Source organism: Periophthalmus magnuspinnatus, chromosome 12 (assembly GCF_009829125.3).
Source record: "Periophthalmus magnuspinnatus isolate fPerMag1 chromosome 12, fPerMag1.2.pri, whole genome shotgun sequence".
Taxonomy (NCBI): domain Eukaryota; kingdom Metazoa; phylum Chordata; class Actinopteri; order Gobiiformes; family Gobiidae; genus Periophthalmus; species Periophthalmus magnuspinnatus.
In genome coordinates this window covers 12,008,756-12,031,104 of record NC_047137.1, presented here as the reverse complement: position 1 = coordinate 12,031,104, position 22,349 = coordinate 12,008,756, and the positions used below count along the sequence as shown (strand labels likewise).

The 22,349-nt window shown below is 38.5% G+C and overlaps 1 protein-coding gene across 1 annotated transcript; it reads right to left on the bottom strand.

The window, feature by feature from the left end:
- Positions 1 to 574: 574 nt before the first annotated feature.
- On the bottom strand, positions 575 to 21,545 carry adra1ab (adrenoceptor alpha 1Ab). The gene is made up of 2 exons (XM_033975903.2): positions 20,679 to 21,545; positions 575 to 1,077 (listed from the first exon to the last, which is right to left on the bottom strand). The coding sequence occupies exons 1-2, from the start codon at positions 21,541 to 21,543 to the stop codon at positions 632 to 634; spliced, it is 1,311 nt and encodes a 436-aa protein (XP_033831794.2). The 5' UTR covers positions 21,544 to 21,545; the 3' UTR covers positions 575 to 631.
- Positions 21,546 to 22,349: the final 804 nt, after the last annotated feature.

The following is a 22,349-nucleotide window of genomic DNA, read 5'->3' as shown; positions in this document are numbered from 1 at the left end:
ATCTGCAAAAGAGGACTAGGAACAGTCGATAATGCTATTAAAAACATGTACACAGTTTGGTAGCAAATAAAGGTGCACTATGTAACTTTTCAGGTGGTGGGCCCACTACTTTCTTGTCTCTATGAAGATGGTAATACTTTGATTAGAATGCTCCAGAGTATGGCATTACTTACCCCTATGGAGACAAGCAGGTCAAATAACAGGTCAAATCAATGTATTTGTTTAGCAATAAAAAACCTGTAATTGAAGAAATGCTAGATTGATATATTTTATGCCATACTGTGGAATATTCATGGAAAAGGATTAACATCTCCTTGGAGACAAGCTGGTGGGGAACACTCTATGAGTAAATGTACACAGTCCATGTTTAAAGGTCCTATATTACACAAAATGGATTCTTGTGAGGTTTTAGGATGTTAGAATGAGTTGTGTTTTGTTTCATTGTCCATTTTAGAGAAGAACTCAACCTAAATATGCAGGATTTGTGTGTTAAACATGTGTGACTGAAACAAAACACAACTCCAGGTCTGCTTTTGATGAGGAAACTTTATAACATAGGTCAGAACGTAGCGTAACATGGACCCTTTTTATGTATCAGCTTTCAAAAACCATCTCATTGTTCATTAAACTGTTACACTTCCTCCCCAGCTGCCCCGATGGAAAGCCTTAGAACTTTAGCCGACCCTGAGTTCTCCCTCGTCCCCTGTCTCCTGGAGAAGCACCACGTCTTCAGAAGAACCTTACTCCGTGACTGCGTATGTCCTTTCCCACCTCCACCACCTCCACAACAGCTGCAGAAGCAGATGGACGGGGACGGGCCTGAACTCTCCAGCACCTGACTGGCTGCAGGGAGGGGCACGACCTGGGTTATGGGGGCGGCAGCGGTGGAGGTGACGGGGACGGAGGTCTGAGGGCCTGTGCGGAGACAGCGCCCCCTCAGGACGTGCTGGAAGGCGCGGTTGAACTCCTTGCTGAAGCAGGGGTAGATGATGGGGTTGATGCAGCTGTTGAAGTAGCCCAGCCAGAAGGTGATCTTGAAGACAGTCTCCGAGGGCTTGCAGGAGGGGAAGATGGAGCCTGCAGAAACAAACAAGGGAATCATAAGTATATAACATTGGATTTTATTTGTTTGTTTGTAACTACTCTTGTTTGAAGGTTTTACAGCTTACAAAAAAAGTAGGGCTATTATTCTTTTTTGTTAGGATGTGACAGTAAAAGCAAAGAAATGTAAGCTGTTCATATGAGGCTAGAAACAGCTGGTAGATTCAAAGTTTTACAATATGGAAAACAAGTATAATTGGATTTTTGGTTATCACGGTACAAGAAAATGGCACTCCAAACACTTCAAATGAGGCTAATAGCTGGTAAGTTCACATTTGAGATCTTGGCGTTGGAAATCCAAGCTCTGGACAGCAGTAAAAAAAACAAAAAAACAAAACATGTTTATACATATATATATATATTATCCTAGTTAAAAAATAATAATAATAATTAAATTAAATTAAATTAAATTAAATTAAATTAAATTAAATTAAATTAAATTAAATTAAATTAAATTAAATTAAATTAAATTAAATTAAATTAAATTAAAATAACAATAAAAATAAATTAAATTAAATTAAATTAAATTAAATTAAATTAAATTAAATACATTTGAAAGTGTATGTGGTAAAGTGTATGGACTTCCTGGATTACCACCTAATGATGTCATAAGGTGGAACCAAACATTTTTAGCTCTAAGGAATCATGCATACGTTAAGTTATAAATTAAAAGATGCCTTATTATTGCTTAACGATCATCATTTTACATTTTCAACTTCCTGCTCAAAATGTCAGAGCTGATAGGCCACACTTTTTCATAGTGGCATTTCACCGCAACAAGCAGCAGATTTTCAGTTACATGTTTGTCACAACACCAGTCCTCAGAAGGGCTTTTAACTGTTCAGATTTCTCTAAAAAGCAATGGGATTATTTGTAGAAAAAATTTCAGTACATACAGTGAATTTGTCAAGAGAATCAAAAAGTATTAAAAAAAAAAATCCACACACAACTCATGCACTCACACTTCTCAGTATCACTTTGCCCTCCCACACTCTCATGATATCACACACACAGAGTTTACATGGTGACATTGCTGTTGTTCCACTGAACCCAGCCTGTATGGCCCAAATTTTGAATATCTTGAATAATCTAAATTACAGAATTACAGAAGTGTGAGTGGGGATAGGTGACCACAGGGATTTTTGAGCAATCAGAAACCTAACCTAACATACATAAATCAATCAAAATGCATCTTTGGGTAGGTTAAAGTGAGACCAGACACATAAACTCCGCCCACAACCACATTTCAAAATAGATCAGTGCCTGAAAGACTAAAGAAGAGCGTGAGGGGTGAGGGGGGCAGGGTCTGGAGGGTGGTATTAAGGAGCACTGTGATTGGTCTATCAGGCATCCACACTTCAAACTCAACCCCTGCATCCAAGTGTTTGTAATCAGAAACACCTGACTGTAATCGGGGCAATCTCTTGTGTTGTCACCAACTACAAGTAACTGGAGTAATCACTGGAGGCAGCACACACTTAGTTTTCTATGTTTGTGACCAGAAAGTTGCAAATTTACCTATCTGCACTGAAATTGCAACAGTATTACACAGTTACACCATATACATAGTTGGCAAAAAGTGTGTTTAATTCCAATTTAATGATGAGTGAGCACTGTTATAACAAGCATAAAAGATCACGAAAGTCCTATGACCCCTGCCTGCAAATACTGAAGAAAAAGACAAATCTACAGCAATTTAAATCAATTTTTATCTGTGAGTCTGAATTTCTTGGCCTGAAAAGCCCACAGCTAAGCATTTATAACAGGCTCCATTAACTATCTAAGAAGTCTATATCTTCGGATTGGGGACAACCTTGCAGAATCCTCTATGAGTGAACTATAGTGGCGTATATCTCTTTGGCACATGCTGGTCTCAGTGCTAAGTAAGCATGTGTCACTTCTTATCCTCGTAGGACACCCAAGAACCCACATACCATTTCAGAAAGAAGAATCCAATCATTCCTCAGCCTTTTTAAGACTGGAGTTGAGAATGTCAATTTTCCTGGATTAGCACCTAATGATGTGATAAGGTGGGACCGAACATTTTAGGATCTACGTGGGGAAGCAGATGGCCTAGTGAACTCTAGGTATGGTTTTGGAAATAGCAAAAATCTGGCTAAAAGTTGATTAGTGCAACTGTCCCTCTGACTGGAACTAGCCTGCTACCTTTGTCACTCATTCTGTTCATTTCAACTCTAAAATTTACAACAACATGCAGCTAACCAACTCTGACATGCACTACCAGTCAAAAGTTTGGACATACTTTTTCATTTATAGTTCTTCTTTATTTTCATGATTATTTACATTGTAGATTCTCACTGAAGGCATCAAAACTATGAACGGACAAATATGGAATGTAGTAAACAAATAATACTCAATAATAGACTAAATAATAAACCTATTATGCAATTTTTTTTCAGATTTCTAAAAATAGCCACCCTTTGTTTTGATCCCTGCTTTGCACTCGTGACATTTCTTGAGCTTGACGCAGCACACCTGTGAAGTGAAAACCATTTCAGGAGACGTCATCAAGAAGATCATTGAGCAAAGGCCAAGGTCTGCAGCAATGTGTGGATACTGATAATAATTCCATACATCTTGCATCATACATTCGATGTCTTCCCTATGTATATAAAATGTACAAATGAGTAAACTAAAGAAAAAAAACATTGATAAAGGTACTGGACTGGTAGTGTATATTCATTTTTAACCTGATTAAATCTACTTCCTGCATCAGTCCAACAGCAGCTGGAGTCTTTGCAATATAAGACCTTTACAAACATAATTTAAAAAGCACTACATGACCTGCAGATCTCTTCCAACCCCTATGGTTAAAGCACTGAAGAAAAAACGTGCTGAAAAAGAAAAAAAAAATCCAATCATTCTTCAGCCACTCACGACTGAAGTTGGGTATGTCCATCTTAATTGAAATGCATAAGTACGGACCATCCATGGGTGTCCTGGGAGCACCCTAGGGTGAGAGCAGGCATGGATACATCACGGGTCATTAGACCCCATGCTTGTTATCTATAATAGGTTTTCATATATAGCAGCAGCAGTGGCATCAGGGCAGTGCAAACCAACAGGGCCCGCTGTACGCTCTTTTATTTGTTCTGTTTAGCTGCTCGTAATTGAATTCCTGTGTTCACCTCTTCAGAAAGTAGAAGGAGCAGTTTGCAGAGCAGGGGTGTATGGTGCGTTATTATGTAAGATGAAGGAAACTGTAGTATTTGGACAAAAATACAAAAAGTGCATTGTGCATCTTAAGTGTGTATAAATGTGCAGTACCTTTGATTAATGTTGGCATCTTAGACAAATGAGAAAATATGGTACAGTCGTCTCTTAATTTATTTAAATTGGGATATTGGCACACACTGCCAACACTATCACAATGTCTTGAGGGTTCATTTCTCCAGGTCCTGGATCCAAATGCTAAGTGAGTTATTAGCAATTGAAATCAACATTTCCAACATTTGGGGAATAATTGTGTTCAGAATGAATAATAATGCATTAATCTTATCAGTCTGTAGTGCAGTTTGAGACCAGACTGAAAACCCACATTTTCTCCCTGGCATTTGGGTCAAGCTAAGCAGGATATCTTGGTGTTTTATTGTTTTACTGTTCTTTGCCTATTTGTCAAATTTTATACATATCTGCTTTTTATGTGAAGCACTTTGGGCAGCTTAAGTTGTATTTTAAATGTCCAATATAAATGAAATTGAATTTAACTATAGCACTTTTCCAGACACTCAAATTTGCTTTACAATTTTGTATATTATTAATTTGCTCCATACTCAGTGGTAAAGTAATCTGTGCCATATGCTACTTCGACCATCACCACCAACACTCACATATTCATACTAGACAATGTCGGTGAAGTGTCTTGCCTATGGGCACAACAACAGTTTTGCCACAGGTGCCCCCACTGGGTTTTCCTCATGGTCTCCCATCCAAGTACTAACCAGGCCCAACCCTGTTTAGCTTCTGAGATCGGACGAGATCAGTTTAACAAGGTTTGATCATTATTTTAGTATAATTAGTTTGATATGTGCCTATCTTATCCTGATAGTGCTGATTTATACCCAGTTTAATCCTGGTGTAGTCCTGGATCCCAGAAAGTCTCCAAAACTACAACATAAAGTTAACTACATGTTGTTTAAAGACTTTTTAAAATTGAAATAAAGCAGTATAATCACATACAAAAACATTTTACCAAATATAAAATACGAGACAGCTTTTCCCATAAGAACTCTCTTAGGGCTGTGTCGGACATATTGCAAGGCTGGTTTTCTGCACACAGGAAGCAGACGCTTTTTGGAGACGACACTTCAAACACCATGGAAACACGAATTTAACCATCACATGGACGTTTAATCAGGTGAAAATGTTACTTAATACTGCTTTAATAAACAATTATGTAAATAAATCACTGTTGTACTGGCATTCATATGTAACCATAGCAACACACTCATGCCTAAAAATGGAGGAGAAGAACACCATTTTGAGGACCTGTGGTGAGATGGACGTAGAGCTCTCCCAGCAGGAGGAAAAGTGCATTTTCCTAGCACAGCTCCTGAAGAAAACGCTAAGAGAGCGCACCCTGCTGGCCGAAAGGAACAGTGTACTACAGCAGGAGGTGGAACAGGTGAAAAATGGGAACGCTGATCTAGAGGAAGACAAGGCTGCCATTTTGAGGACCTTTGAATACCTAAAGGTAGAGCGCCCCCTGCTGGTTGAAAGAAACCGTGTTTTACAGCAGGAGGTGGAACAGGAGAAAAATAGGACAGCTGAACTTGAGAAAGACAAGGCTATCCTTTTAACGACCTGTGAAGACCTAAGGGTAGAGCGCTCCCTGATGCTGGAGAGATACAGTTTGTCAGACGAGCTGTTTATAAAAGAGCGCTCCCTGCTGGTCTAGAAGAACAGTGCACTACAACAAGAGGTAGACCAGGAGAGGTAAAGAAAAAATAAACTAGAGAAGGAGAAGATGGCTATCTTTAAAACCTGTGAGGAGCTGAAGCTCCCCCCTTACCATAGCATAAGCTGAAGTTAAATCTATCAACCGGACAAAACGTTGTAAGAGTGAAGACGTGCTGCTCATCCAGAACTGAAGAAGGGGTTTGGATAAGCAGCAAAACGTCTTCACTTCTACAACGTTTTGTCCAGTTGATAGATTTAACTTAGTGTTTGCTTTGCTGCTTGAATGAGCAGCGAAACAGTCTTCAGTCTTACAATGTTTTGTTGTAGGCGGGAAGACTGTATCAACTGTAAGAGTTTACAACTCCTACAGTTGATAGACTGTTGATAGACTGTTGATAGAGTTTACAACTCCTACAGTTGATAGACTTCGGCTTTTACAATGGATCAAACCTGGACGACTGAGGCGTTACACAGACAATAAAGGATAGCAAAAACTATGTATATATATATATATATATATATATATATATATATATATATATATATATATATATATATATATATATATATATATATTTTTTTTTTTTTTTTTTTTTTTTTTTAATGCTACACAGACGTGTAAAACCTTCTCTTCAAATGACTGTTAAGGTCTGTTAAGGTGAAATAAGTTTTAAGAAAGAAGATTTTGATCGTTCAGGTAGTAGCTGTAATGACTTTTGTAGCTAGCAATAATAACCTTCCTTTCACTCAAAGAAAAGCCTCCACCAATCACAGTCAGTATTTTTCCCTTGTGTAGCACTGTGGCTTTATGGGTAATTGAGTCTGATTGCTGTTATTAGATGACACTTTGAGGGTTCCACACCAGAGAAATACTGTAGCAACTTCTCCACAAAAATAACAGTAATTTCTTGTAATTTCAAGGGAAAGCTTTGTGCAGTCACCTTTGTCGGTCTATGTTTTTTCACACTGCATTATTGGAGTCTTTAGATGGCAAATGGAGCTTCGAATACAATACCAAATGTGTGTGGTTTTGTGAGAAGAAACATTCTGCTGTTAGTATTAGCGCAAATATTGACACAGTGAACTAAATCACTCCATTTACTGTGTCTCCAAAAGCATGTGCATGTTTTTAAATGGAGGGACTGCTACCTGCTGGGCTACAAGGATATGTTTGCTTTGCTTTGCTCAGAAAAGTTACACAGTATGGGATTAAACATGGAAACAAGCAGGTCGTGCCATCAGGGCAAGTTACAGGTCTGTTCTGTGGAGAGGCAACTCAACACACAGTAAGAGTACATGTTTTTCAACGTACTACACCTGTAATGAAATAAATGCAAGATAGAAAAGTTTAATGTCATACCGTGGAACATTCCAGGCCAAGCTATAACATCTCCCTGACGACAAGCAGGTAGCGCACCCCCATCAGCAAGTTACATCGTACGCTTCAATTTTAGATGGATAGTCCGGTACCTGGTTAATTCCATGGAGATGTTATTGCCTTGCCCAGAAAGTTCCACAGTATAACATTACACTTACTTATCTCTATGGAGACAAGCAGGCGTTACCACCAGGGCAACTTACAGGTCAGATCTATGGAGAGGCAATCAATCCCACAGTAAGAATGCATGTTTTTCAAGATATGTTTGAGCATTAAAATTTTATTAATAAACATAAATGCCATATAGATATGTTTAATGCCCAACTGTGGAACATTCCAAAGCACTAACATCTTCAAGCAGGTACCCTCTACTCAAAAAGTTACATAGTGCACCTTTAAAGTAAACTTCATGACTTCAAAACATCACTTATTTCCTGTGAGTGGCCAACATAATTTGCACATTTGTGATTTACATCCATTTACTATAGTCAGATTATGTTTAAACATACAGTGTAAACAAAATCATGATTAACCTTCAATAACATCAATAATCATGATTAATTGGACATAGTATTTCATGTTTTATGTCTTAAAGATGCACCTGCTTGTCTGGAGACGTTGTTCTTGTGCCTGCATTATGGCATTAAACATATCTATCTCCATGTAGACACGCAGTTGGCGCCACCAGGTCAAGTTACAGGCCAGATCCGCTCACAATAAGACGCAAGTTTAGCTGCAACTACATTTTAAATAGAGCAGCTAAACTCGGCAGTGCCTGAAAGACTAAAGAAAAGAGTGAAGGAGGAGGGGGGAGTGTGATTGCTCTAACAGGTATCCACACTTCAAACTCTGCCCCTGCAGCCAAATGTTTGCAATCAGAAACACCTGGCTGTAGTCAGGGCAGTCTTCTGTGATGTCACCAACTACTTGAAATTGCAGAGACCACTGAAGTCAACACAAACATAGATTTTGGCATTTTTGACCAGAAAACTGCAAATTTACCTTGTTTATGCTTAAAGTCGCCCCAAATAACTAGGAACAGTAGCCATTAAAACACCATATGCACAGTTTAGTAGTGAAAAACTTAACAGAAGAGTTTTTAAACCAACACGGGAATTTCGTCTCAATTCCAATGAAAGTTTTGAAACAATCTAGACAGAGCACATAACAAGACAATACTGCAGCAGAGAGTAACTGTGAGAAAAGAAAATGGAAAGGGAAACACCTGCTGGGTTTTATATAGTATCGGTGTCGCTATTAGATACACAATGCAGTAAAATGATGAGGAGAATAAAGATGTCTTGTATGCATTATAAAGTAAGGTTTTCAAAAGAACATTTAATTTATCCATCCTTTTTTCATTATCTAAAATGTCCTCTCCCATAAATATTTGCACCAACAGTTTTCTCATGTACTTTTCTCAAGCTGTTACTGATACATTTGCCAACTTCAGACTAAAACAAATGAATAAATCATTGAACTATTTGAATCAACGTTAACTTCCTTGCATCAGAAGGGGGCGCTGTACGTTGTCCACTTACAGGTCTAGGAAAACAGGGATTTGATGCAGTGCCATGTAGTAGCTATGAGTTCTTAGTAACTTTAAAGGTGCATGTAAAGATGTGATCGCTTTGCCTGGATTCAACTTATTCATCTTGCTCTCTTGTTTTATTAATAAAATACCATGCATTCTTACTGTGAGTAGGGTCACCTCTCCACAGATCCTGCTTGATAAAATAAAATTAAAGCAATAACATCGCCATGGAGACAAGCAGGTGGCATAGCCTTCACTAGAAACGATACACAAACTGCATCTTTAATAACATACAATTTGGCAGATATTATTAAACTAAGTCCCACGTATTAATCTTGAAATGCATCTGAAAACATTTGTATCAGCACTGGCCATGAAAAAAAACCAAACAGATTAAACTCTACTCTTAGATAGGGCTGTGCCGAAAATCGAAAGATTGATAGGTCGCAATTCAAACTTTGGTCAATTTTGATGATAAACCGAACGCATTTTAATCAACAGGTTGCCAGTCAGTTCTATGGCAAAAAAAGTGTGTGGTGCTGAAGAGGAGTCACAACTCTTGTTTAGATGAAAGATGTGAGTCACGCTCTCTTGTTTAGGTGAAAGATGTGAGTCACAGCACGTCTCTTTATGTTTCCTCACGTGTCCTTACGTTTCACAAGTTTTGACTTAAAACTGCGCAGTTTGAATAAAAGTCCAGTGTCGTCTTTCCTCTGTGTTTATGTGTATGGTGCCGTTAACCTCCTCTTCCTCTTCCTCTCCCTCTCTCTGATCCAACAGCAGCTCCTCACCTTTTCTCCTCTTTCACTCCTCTGCTGCTTCTCATCATTATAATCTAAGTTACGGAAAGTAAACGACTATTTTCACACCGTTTATGAGTGAAACGTAAGACCTCATTTAGCACATGAACATTGCATTTGTTCCTGCTGATAGTGGCAGCGTGGATGCTTTTAGGCTTTAGTATATTTTACAAAGTAATTCCAAACTTTACATGTGGATTTCTGCAGAAACATTGGTCCAATCAACACAACATCAGTCAATAAGGAAATAGACAGATTGCGCTTTCTGCCAATTTATAACATTCCTTCATCAAAACACGCCTGAATATGTCACCCATACATATTTGAGTAATCTAACGATCTCTCCTGGGCTCTATTTGAACCCTCCTTACAGTCAGTGCTCTTCCACGTCCATTTTCCATAAATATTAAAAAGCACAATACTAAACAATAGACTACAACTTCACAAAACTAATGCAATGTGCGGTAGTTTCATTAGCGGAATGAATGGAACATGGGGAAGGGCAGCTACTATACTGTTTTTTATTGTACAGTGTATGATTCTTATTACGTAATGCCCATCCAATCATTTTAACCTGTCTGCCCCTGCTCCAGACTGACATTTGAAAGAGCCACGTTAAATGATGCGAAAGGAAGAAAGGACAGATTCCACCGTGTTCAGGTCACCATCGGGTCGAGCGCTCTGGAAATCCCAAGAATGTGCCTTATATTTTGGTTCCTAAACGTCTGGCAGCTTATCGCCTGCTGCTATACACTGGGAAAACCTATAGAAGCTATAGGCTGTCACGCAGGGTAAGGACTGTAAGGCCAGACAGAGGCCCCAGAGTCTGAAACAGGGATTTAAAGGGTTAGAGGGGGGACTTGGGTTAGACATAGGACTTCATTGGTGGGCTGATGTACAGAAGGATACTGAGACGCAGCAGTAGTGAAGATGGAAACTGGGGGAAAGATTTTGAAGGATTTTTTTTTTTTTTACACAAAATTCTGATAATAAATAAGGTGAAACCTAGACCAGAGAATGGATTGATAAAGGGTTTAAACTGACATAATGGCGTGTCTGTGGTCTTTTTGAATTATTGATGAATATTCACTTACACTGGTCTGTGACAAATTGTAGTCTGTTTACAGGTCAATACACCATATGAACACATCCATCCATGCACTGTCTTCTGCTTTATTCCCGAGGCATTCCCGGGCCAGCCGAGAGACATAGTCCCTCGAGCGTTTCAAGGGTCTTCCTCAGGGCTGCATCCCGGTGGGACGTGCATGGAACACCTCCCCTGGGACACATCCGGGAGGCATTCTCCTGTGTGACTGAGCTCCTCACCCTCTCTCTAAGGGAGTGCACAGCCACCCTGTGGAGGAAACTCATTTTGACGGTTTGTATATCATGGATAATTATTCAATTTACTTCACAGCAGTTACTATAAATTTAAAGTTTTATTACCAGAAATAAAAATATGTTAATGCAGAGCATGAGGATTAGATAACGTACTACAAATAATAAGTTAATTGCAATATTGGATACTTTGATAAATGGACATGTCCAGCTCTGTATAATTTGAGTTCTTCCATAGAGTATTGCAATTAGAACATGACTGCTGATAAAAAATGTTACTATTAATAATAATGTATTGGTGGTGGTAAGCTAAGACTGTAGCCACAGCTGCCCTGGGGCAGATGGACCCTAAGCGAGGTTACCAATCTGCACCACCAGCTCCTTCGACCACCACCAACATCACACACACACACCACTTTCATACTAGTTAAGGTGAGTGAAGTGCCTTGCCAAAGGACACAATGAGAGGCAACTAGCGCCCCACTGTGGCACCTGGAGTGGTCTCCCATCCAAGTACCAACCAGGCCCAACCCGGCTTAGCTTCTGAGATAAGGCTTTGACAAGGAGGCCACAATTAATCACAAATGATTCTTCTTTAATTATACCTCATTGGTTGTGTTGTTCTGGACTCACCTTTCCCTCAGCGCCTACACACTCTATGAATGAGTACAGTGAGTCAGTACAGTTTCATAATGTGGAGACATAGATTATCACAACATAAAAGTGACAGTTTAAGTCCCAGACATAATTCTGTCTGTAGAACGGGTGACTGACTGTACTGTAAATTTTGATATTGGCTTGAGCAGAAAAACATAGTTCTAATAGTGAGTTTAAATAGTTATGGTTTATATTCACTTCCTGGTCACAGTTTGCCGCAGCTGTCCTTAGGGAAAACAAGGTGATTTATACAGAACATTCACATAATCAGTGGACGTGACATAACTGTTAAGCGTGACACTAAATCATCCCATGTCTAGTCTTCTCTGCACTCCCTTTACACACTACTGCCACCTATATGAAATGTAGTTTTTACTGTGCAGCTAATGTTCTAAGTGTTGTACCAAATTTGAACTGTAAAATTGTGTCTAAAAAAATTGAGTCTTAAAAAAATTAAGGTTTCAAGGCATAACTTTGACCAACCACCTAATACGTAACTTAATTCTAACTGTGAAGTGTTTATTGTCCAATCAGGAAGTGCATATTGTCACTATATTATTATATGTTAATGTGAGTTTCAAGGTACAACTAAAAAATCAACTAAGACGTGAATAATGATCTCAACGCAGTTATAATCAAACAGAAAATTATGGAAAACTAAAATCTCATGCAGAGTTAATTTTTTGTTTATAATATTATTTTGAATCTTCAGAAATACATTTATTTTTAATTCAAAAATTGTAAAAAAAAAAAAAAAAAAAAAAAAAAAAAAAATATTTATTTTTTTCACATTGAGCTTCACGGCGCCAGCTTTATTCTGTTTCACTGATGATTGCAATGGAATTCTGCTAATTCGAAAGCAGATAACCTGTGACAAGTTATTTTTTTTAGCTTGACAAATAAATCCAGGGTTAACTCGTGCAGAAGATAACCTGTGAGCCGTTTAAACAGAACCAATAGTGTTTGTGTTTCACCTGGTAGAACACACTGGATCCCCGAACGCAAGGTCATCAAAGCACTCTGTTATCTCCAGTGGAAATCTTTAAAGTGCATATGCAGGTTAGACCACTCATTTCACTAAAACAGTTAAAGTGGGAACACAAAATTCACCTTTTTCTCTACTAAAGTGTGCATATGGTGTTTTAATTGCATTATCTTCTGTTCCTATTGTTTTTTTGGGTTTTTTTTGGGAGGGGGGCAATAATTTTCCTGCAAGCTAGGTTAATTTTCTGGAAATCTCTGTATTATTATTTTTTTATACAGATTGATATCAGTCTGATCCCCACACTCTTCAGTTGCATCTCAAGCCTGGTTAAATGGGATCATGAAATCAGATTAGTTTTTTCCAATGTTGTGAAATGAAGGAGCTTATTGGTCAGTTTGTGATATTTTTTTTCTTTGTTTTTTTTCCAATACAGATCGGCTATATGTGTCTCCACCTGTCAATCTGCCATTTGAAAACAGGGAGATTCACCGGTGACCAGGCTCACATTTTCATAAAGTATTGATCCCAGTTTTCTTTGCAGTTTTCTGTTCAAAAACGTCTAGATCTAAATTGAGCGGCTGTATTTGAAATGTGGTTGTGTTCGGAATTTAGGTGTTTAGCCCAACTTTAACGTCATTTTATTTCAGATTTGACTAAAAATCTCACTTTTATCTTATCATTTTACTTCCTGGTTGGACACGGACAACAGATGTGACAAACAGAGGTAATTTCATAACTGTTACGTAGCAATCATAATGTAAACAAGGGCCATGACTTCTCTAAACTGTACAATAGCTGTGATTAGACTAATAAAAACACTGTTATTTTGTTAAATGAATGTTTAAACGTTAAATGTTTTGTATGTCTCAGGGAACTGCAGATGAAGAGAGCTATAGTCTGGTACAAAGCAACTCTTCAATCCTTCTTCTCTACATGGTCCCTGCAAAATAAACTAAACAAACTAAACTAAACTGTCAGAAAAATGTCTTCCTCGTGCATAATTTTGGGTGGACTGTTCCATGTTCATGACACAGGTAGAACTATTCCATTTTCAATCTCAGTGTTTTTACTTTTTTTCCACAAACTGCCACTTAACTAATGCAAAACCAATGTGATCTTTACCACCCATCAAACCAAGTCATAATTAGAAAAAACACAACCTGTAATACTCTCTTTAAGGTGCCTTTATGTCTACCAGTTAAATCCACTAACCCTGGACTTTCCCAGATGAGATGGTATCTGCATCACTGTATACATTTCATTTCCTAAGAGTGCGGATGTGGAGTGGACTTCAAAGTGCTTACGTAACAGCCAGAATGTGCTTGTGTTTAATTATCTCACTCACAACTTTCTTAAATGTTTTTGCCATAATATTTACCTCAGATGTGAGTAGATGTTGAGATGATAAATGTGCTTGTGAATCTGTGTTTGGTTTGTTTAAATGTTAAATGTACCGTTTAGGACAAAGGTCAAATCAAGTAAAGAGCAAAATAAAAAACAACCACTCAGGAATCGTGTACTTGAGGAATATTTATGTTCATGAATGAAAACAAGCAGAAGTAGCTCCAAGTACTTCAAGTTATCACAATTTTTCCTATCAAAAATGCAGAGTGAGTTATTACATGGGGGTTGTGTTTCATGAGGACGGACCCAGATTTAAGCTTCTCCAATCAGATCAGAAACAAACAATTTAGCCAAAGATTTACAAATTCTGCAACTATTTAATGAAACTTAATCAAGCTCCACTGCCTAACCATTTGAGTCCACGGGCCGAGCTCAATGGTTCATGTCTCTGCTTTATCCTTCAGCCGCTAAGTCCATCCGGAGGCGGTAAATGCTGCGCTCTTCTCCCATGTGAGCGCGTGTAAGGAGCGTGGTCTCTGACAAACAACTGAAGGGTTTTGAGCTGAGAAAACTTTATGATCTAAAAATAGGAAAACACTGACACAAAATCTGACCTTTGTGAAAGTTGTAGGTGCCCTGTCAGCCAAACACCAGCGGTTTGTGATTATATTGCGCTCTATGGGAAAAATGCTGTTTGGGCAGGAGGATTTTTCACTGATCTACCAATGAGGGGCCACTCAGCCAACTCGAGACAGTTCTAAGGTAGAAATATTGTGTGTTGACATGCTGGATGTGAGCTTTACCATCACTGCAAAAACACTGTCTGCAAGAGTTGTGAAAAGTGCTTATAAACTCATCGTGGTGAATACTTACGATGCTCAGAATGCATAAGGTGAGTGAGGAATAAATATGGATCAAACTGTTGAAAATGAACAAGTTCCATTCCCGCTATGTTTGACAAAAAACTACATATTAACATTAATACGTTTCAGTTTCATTTTTGACACCTCTCTTTTCTTCTCCCTGCGCTAAATCACCCTCCCTTCAGAGCACTATCAAAACAATCAGTGTGCATCACGCTAATGAAACTACTGCACATCTTATCAGGTTTGTAAAGTTGTTGTATATTGTTTTAAATCTATCTTTTGTATGTTTATGCACAATTATCATGATGACATACGCATAAACATCTGAAATAAGGGTACAGACAGAGTACAAATATGTTCTTCAAGATGTATCTATGTTCCCTGGGGTACAATTTGCTCTGGAAGGGTAAAAAATATTTACCTTGTTCTGCCCCGCCCACTTTTTCCATAAATGTGACTAAACCTCCCTTTCTTTGTTGTGGCACTTCAGGTTAAGTGGGAACCCCATTCCTTTCAACAGAGAATTTGGGAAAGTTTCATATGTTCAATGTTTATGTGCAACAATGAGTCAACACTGCACCAATTCTCTGTAAGGCTTTAAAACTGCTTTGTAGTCCATATAGAACTTATTTGCTGCCAAGATTTGCAATCCCATGCAACCTACAAGCAGTGCCCACAGCAACTTCAGGAATAAGGTGAATAAGGGTAGTAAATTGTACCTTCTTTACTACCCTGTGGCGAACCAGTGTACCCTATAAGACACAAATTTTACCTTTTATTTTTAACCATGTAGACCTAGGGGCTGAGCATTGGACAGGATCGTACTGCTAGCCGTAAGAAGGGTTTGAATAATTCTGATGAGGGAACAACATTATAACATGATAGAAAAAGTCAATTTTCCATATTACTCTGTCTTTAAACCACACATTTAAATCTTTATTTTTTGTTTAATTTTAGGAGCTATAACCCTCTGCACATTCACATTATAGTCAAACATAGACAAATGTGGACTTTTATTTAACTATTTGATTAGCATAAGCTTTAATTTATTCGATGCATTTCTCTGTCTCTAATTGCCTGTGTCAGTGTGTCTGTCACTGAACCACCCGACAGCTGCGGGAGTCAGATTGTACACGGGTCTAACAGTGTGACAAGCCAATCCAAAGTTACTCTCACATTTGGAATACTTTTAGAACTTTCAAGCCACTTATTTGTCCTTATGCCATCTTAAAAAGCAATTTTGCAGAACACAATGTGGCAATCACATTTTAAATGAGGTCTTTTCTTGCTCTGTAACTAGCGTTTGTTGAGTTGGTAATAATGGGCCTTGATTCTGCAATTGGTTTTACCAGTCAACGTGGTTGCAATTCTAACAGAAATCCAAGACTAATTTAGTTGAACACTTGAAAGAGTTAATCAGGCTTAGAACTTTCAAAATCTTTTGCAGTATCTATGTGATGGTGGTGCAGTGGGTTTACCGTTCACCCATGAATTGGAAGCTCAGTGGAATCTTATTGTAGCTCAATCGCTTTCGCTCATTTTTGTTTTCCTTGTGTCTTAACCATATCCATCTCCAGTGGTGGGTGGAGTAGCAAAATACTACTCACGTATGTCCTTACTTCAAACTAATATGGTTCAAGAAGTAGAAAGTAGTGAGTAATGTAATGTAAGTGTAACACAGCTAGGGGAAATAGGGTTTACTATTTTGGGCAATGAGTCAATAGAGCATGTTTGGACATAACATTTGAAGTTATAACTGGAAGGACAAACATTAAATAATGCATGAAACCTCATATTTTCAAAGTATAGATCATAAAAAATCAACAAAAGCTTTTCTCAGAGAGTAACCTAAACTTAATTTTAGCGCTAAGAGCACTGTTACACAGAAATAATGGAGGCTAAAACTGGTCTCAGAAGATGAATTATACAAATGTGCTCAAGTAAAAGTACATATGTAAATGTAACTGAGTACTATCCACCTCTAATAACCTATTTCTTTGACTGCACTTTGACTTGGCAGTTTACTTTTTAATGTCAGATGCCCATCCTATTGCAATATCTCTGAAACTTTATGCAATGGGTGAATTTTTGAACCAGATACCCTCTGTCTAGAGGACAAAGCTTTAACCAACAACACCACTGTCAACCCAGTTTCTACTACACATTTACCTTAAAACGTAAAAAACAAAACAAAAGCCCTGTACCCATTTTTTCCATGTATTTGAGCAAAATTTGTCTTTGTCTGTGTTAACAATGCTAGTTGTTATTAGCTTTACAGTGATGGAAAAACTCCACTCTGGTCTTTAAAAGTTGTGAAAAGTTCTCGTAAACTCATCTCTATGAATAATTAGCATGCCAAGAATGCATAAGGTAAGTGAGGACTAGCTCATAAACGGTTTGCAGTGGCTTTTGTGATTACTTTTTACTTTGCGTCACTGTGAGCCCCGTCATTCTTCCAACTTTTATTTACTATCTTTCAAGAAAGTTGAAGAAAGTCAATTCCAACGCAGCAATAGCCGTTGTTGAGTTAGTCACTGATCAAATATAATAGTTCTACACAAACAAAAGTGAGTCCTTCAGAAAATCCATCATCTTTTTATAATCACAGCTCAGGCTACAGCAGCCCACAGTAAACATCATTTCATAGAACACTACCAACAGAGCCCAAGGTTGACTCTGCATTTATTTAAAGTTTGACTGAGTTTGGTTTGTTTGAATATCCTCCTCTATAGGAACACTATATTTCATCAAAATTTTCTTCTTCTGTTTACAGGCTATGAATGAATATAATGTAACTGAATCATCTTCTAAGTTGGAGAGTGGGTTTAAAGTGGATCTGTCATACAAAATCGACGTTTTAAAGCTTTAACCATGTTATAGCTTTTTTTACCCTTTCAAAATTGTATTTAACCTCCCTTTTTAAATACAAATAATAATTAAAAAAATGTTACTTGCTACTGTGATGGGCAGCTCTTTGTTGTGATAATGTTTAAGGTGACATTATCTCACCCATTATCTCACCTTCGCAACATAGTTTTCTAACACGGCAAACCTTTTTCTTTTACTACCTCATTTTAGATGAATATTGCAATTTTTTCCCCACATTTTAACATAATAATCTGCAGGTGTACTATACAGCAGACACAAGCACAATGTCTATAACGTGTTAAACTTCTGCTGGGGCATCTGCAACATGCTTGTCTCCGTGGAGATGTTATTGCTCTGCTATAGTAATTAAAGTTACAACAGAACTAAGTTAAATGTTGTTTTAAATCTCTGTGATGGTTAAATATGTATTTTCGGGGCCCGTTGTCTCCCTCTGCTGTCTCTGCATGGAAAACCAGCCTTGCAACATGGCAGACTCCAACCCAAATTCTCCAGGTTTCCCAGGAAGAGAAAAAGATTTTGCAGCTTTTTAAAAAGAATAAACAATGTATTCTCATAAAGGAGCTGCAGGGGGAGCTCTGTCCCTGAAGTTACTTAGTTCTGTTTTAAATATCTTGCATTTTTTCAATTGCAAGTTGTCTATGATCCAGATTACTTATTCTTCACACTTCTTCAATACTTTGTAAAGATGAAAAGTCTGGTCAATGGTGAATCTCCCCGTTTTCAGATGGGTGTGATTGACAAGAGAATTAGCCAATCAGGGACACACATCGTCCATTCATATTGGAAAAAGGAAAAGAAGACAATGCCACATAGGACTAAAAAAACATCACTCCTTTCTACAACAGACGGCAATTTTCAACACAAAGCCATGTATTTAATATTGCGGTTTTATACTTTTTTTTCCCCACACCATTCTCAAAAAATAACTTGTCATGTTTAGTATTGTTACGTGCTCAAAGAAGTACTGTTTTGACACCATAGCTTCAGCATCAAATAGTATCTGAGTTTATTTTTGTTTTGTCTTTTACAATTCTATTTCTATCCTCCATCTTTTGTCAAGCTTTTCGGTCTTTTTTCCGGCAGAAAGGACGAACTCTAGTTAGTTTCCAGAGAAGAGCGATCCTGAAATGACCAGCTTTCCCGCAGATATTACTTGTCTGTGTTTGGACCCTTCGAGCACACATGGAATTAAAGGGTCACTCTCTGAAAGCTCAAAATGAAGACCTTTGATAAGCCTGGAGGTGCTGCTGTGGCTTTCGCGGTACAGTCCATCTCACCATCCAGGATTTGATCTTATTTCTATTTGCTTTCCCTTCCCCAGGCCTCAATCTAGTTTACTGTCTGTCACTATCAGTTAAAGCATTCATACAACAACAATTACAGCGATTGCATAGGGACTTCGTACTAATTGAGATTTTTGTCACTTGTCTCATTACGTAAACAATACAAATGTCTTCTCCTCTAACTCAATTAAAAAAACTAAACTCTAAATCAGAACACAAGTGAAAAAATCCATGCAAAACTTTTACCGAAGTGATACATTTGATAAATTTGACGCACAAACCTTTAATTCCTTCATCTTCTTTTGCTAATTCCTGTTACGGGCCACAACTTTGGGCCTTTGGCAGGGTACACAGTGGACAATGGCCAGTTTGTTGCAGGGCTATAACAGGACAGACACATAGACCTACGCAAACAGACAATCATCCACTGCCACTATCGCTATGGTAACAATTGACACGGCAAGAGAAGAGACTTTGAGGGTCTGGAAAAGCTCTATGTGAGACTAATACGTTATTAGAATCCACAAAGTTTCTGAACCAAACCCCAAACGACCGAAGAGCTCGCCATTAAAAAGATCCGATTTGATTATTGACGATTAGAATCTCTCTTGAAATTCAATTAATTGCACAGCCCTAACTAACACATGGTGGATTCAACTTAACGGGACACTGTATTGTTTCTGGCTGTGTAACAATCCATCCCAGTTTTATACAAGAAAAACTGGGACACAGCCAGGGATGGTAGGGTGGTATATCCAGATGTGGACAAAATTGTTGGTACCTGTCACAGAAATAACTTGAATCTGACAAAAGTAATAATAAATAAAAATTCTATGAAATGTAACCAATGAAAGTCAGACATTGCTTTTCAACCATGCTCCAACAGAATTATTAAAAAATAAATAAACTCATGAAAAAGGCCTGGACAAAAATGATGCTACCCTTAATTTTATATTTTGTTGCGCAACCTTTTGAGGCAATCACTGCAATCAAACGATTCCTGTAACTGTCAATGAGATTCAAGTTATTTCTGTGACCATTCTGAGTTTTTCTTTCATTAATTGAAGGGTGCTAACAATTTTGTCCACGTGTGTATAAAACTGAAATGAGCACGTAACATTGTCCCTTCTCGACTCACTTGTGGGTTTGTATATAATCGGATGGACTTCTGTTGGTGCATTTTTTTGCCTTATGCTCATTTTCAAGCACAATTTCTTGTATTTTAGCCAAACAAATGACAATATATGGCCCTCCGTCCTGTTGGCGGGGATCAGATTGGGTAAAAATATGGACATCTGGGACATTTCTTGAATAAAACTGGGACAAATCAATGGTTTTGGATAAATCTGCTGGGACAAGGGACAAAGGGTTCAAAACTGGGACTATCCTGGGTAAATAGGGATGTCTGGTCACCCTAATCTAGCCAAAAAACCTGACCTGTAACTTGCAACTAATGGCATCACCTGCTTATCCTTATTGTATCGCTCAACCAATCAAGTATTTCGTTTTTTTTCATTCATTGGGACCAATACAAATTATGGTTGAGTCTGTAGTTTGTGTCGTAATGTAGAAGTGGTACATACCTATGGGTAGCACCAGGAAGAACGGCAGCCAGCAGAGAACGAAGCAGCCCACGACAATCCCAAGAGTCTTAGCTGCCTTCTCCTCACTGGAAAACTTTATCCTCTTCAGCACAGCGAAGGAGGCGCGCTTATGCTTCACGCTATCCTGCTTGTCCGAATGTCCAGCGTTACCACGATGTATCCGCAACGTCACTCCCTCCGTATTCTCTCCTTTGCTACCTTTCCTCAAACTCTTGGTCTCCCGAGTCGCCACGGTGTACACTCGGCAGTACATGACCAAGATAATCGCCAGAGGTATGTAGAATGAACCGAGAGCTGAGAACAAGGCGTATCCAGGTTCTTCCGTGATCTGACAAACCGTTTCGTCTTCAGGTTGCGGTTGCTTCCATCCGAAAAGCGGCCCAACGGATATAGCCGCGGATAGGCCCCACAGGCAAGCGACCGCAGCAAGGCATCGTCTCCCGGTTGCTACGGTCGGGTAACGTAAAGGGTAGCTAACAGCAAGGTAGCGGTCAATGGAAATGACGCACAAGCTAAGTATTGACGCTGTACAGCACAGAACGTCCAAAGCCGCCCACACGCTGCAAAATGTCCGTCCGAAAACCCATCGTCCCAATGCTTCGGAGGCGGCGGAAAACGGCATGACCGCAGAGCTGAGGAGGAGGTCGGCGGCAGCGAGGTTGACGATGAAGTAGTGCGTCACAGAGCGCCAGTGGTGGTGGAACAAAACGGACAAGATGACAAGCATGTTTCCAAGAATACCGAAAATGAAAAATACCACCATGACGATTCCCATAATAACAGTTTTGCTGATATCAACCTCTGGGTAAAAAGACACACTGCAGTTGGAACAGAGAGTGCTCATGTTGGGACCATTAGCGACCATTTTTTGATGTTAGCATCTTGGGGCTACGCTGTTTAGCTAGATATTAATGATACTAACCTATTACTATTAAAACTAGCCATAGTTAAGCTAACAAAAAGAGGTAAAATTAGGCTTAGACTCAATATATTTTACATTATCACTTCTACACACTATCTAGTGATAGTCAGCCCCATGCTAACATGTCAGAATTTATTTAATTCTATAGTTATTGAGCTGATAATGCAATAAAAAGTAACTAGATGGGTTGACTATGTTGAACTTATGGTGAGTATTAGCGTTTAATGGGCCATGAAACTCTGCTATCTACAAGATATTACCTTCCATATCTGCTTTGCATTTTAATCTAGTTTCCAATTGTTTCTTTAAACCTCAAATGGACAGTTCATTTGTAACTCTTGGGGAAAAAGTGTAATTAGGCTTCACTTTCCCCGTCTGAAATGACGCTTGGTTGGTTGTGTCATGCGTTGTGTTGTTGTCCAATTTAAGTGGCCTAAAATACTTTATATTCCAGCGCAGCCATCTTTCCATCCATCAAAAATGTAGCCCTATTTGAAAGTTATTTCAGTTTAATCACTCTTATCTTGTCTTGACGCTGGAGGAATCCGTATGTTTTTCCTGTGCCAAGATAATCCTTTTGTTTACTTGGGCAAAGTGGACTTCAAACTTTTAGCAAGTCTTCTTTTGTGCCATTAAAGTAGCTTCAGTCAAGCGGTTGGAAGTCATTAAAGTGCATTTGTATTCCAGACCATTCACTCTTTTCACTTATCAATATTACTCCCTGTGAT

What these genes read in the sequence shown, in the direction of transcription:
- adra1ab (XM_033975903.2), bottom strand. Translation starts at nt 21,543, where the DNA reads ATGAGCACTCTCTGTTCCAACTGCAGTGTGTCTTTTTACCCAGAGGTT. An exon ending in CTTCCTGGTGCTACCCATAG is followed by an intron (nt 1,078 to 20,678) that starts GTATGTACCACT and finishes TTGTTTCTGCAG; the next exon opens with GCTCCATCTTCCCCTCCTGC.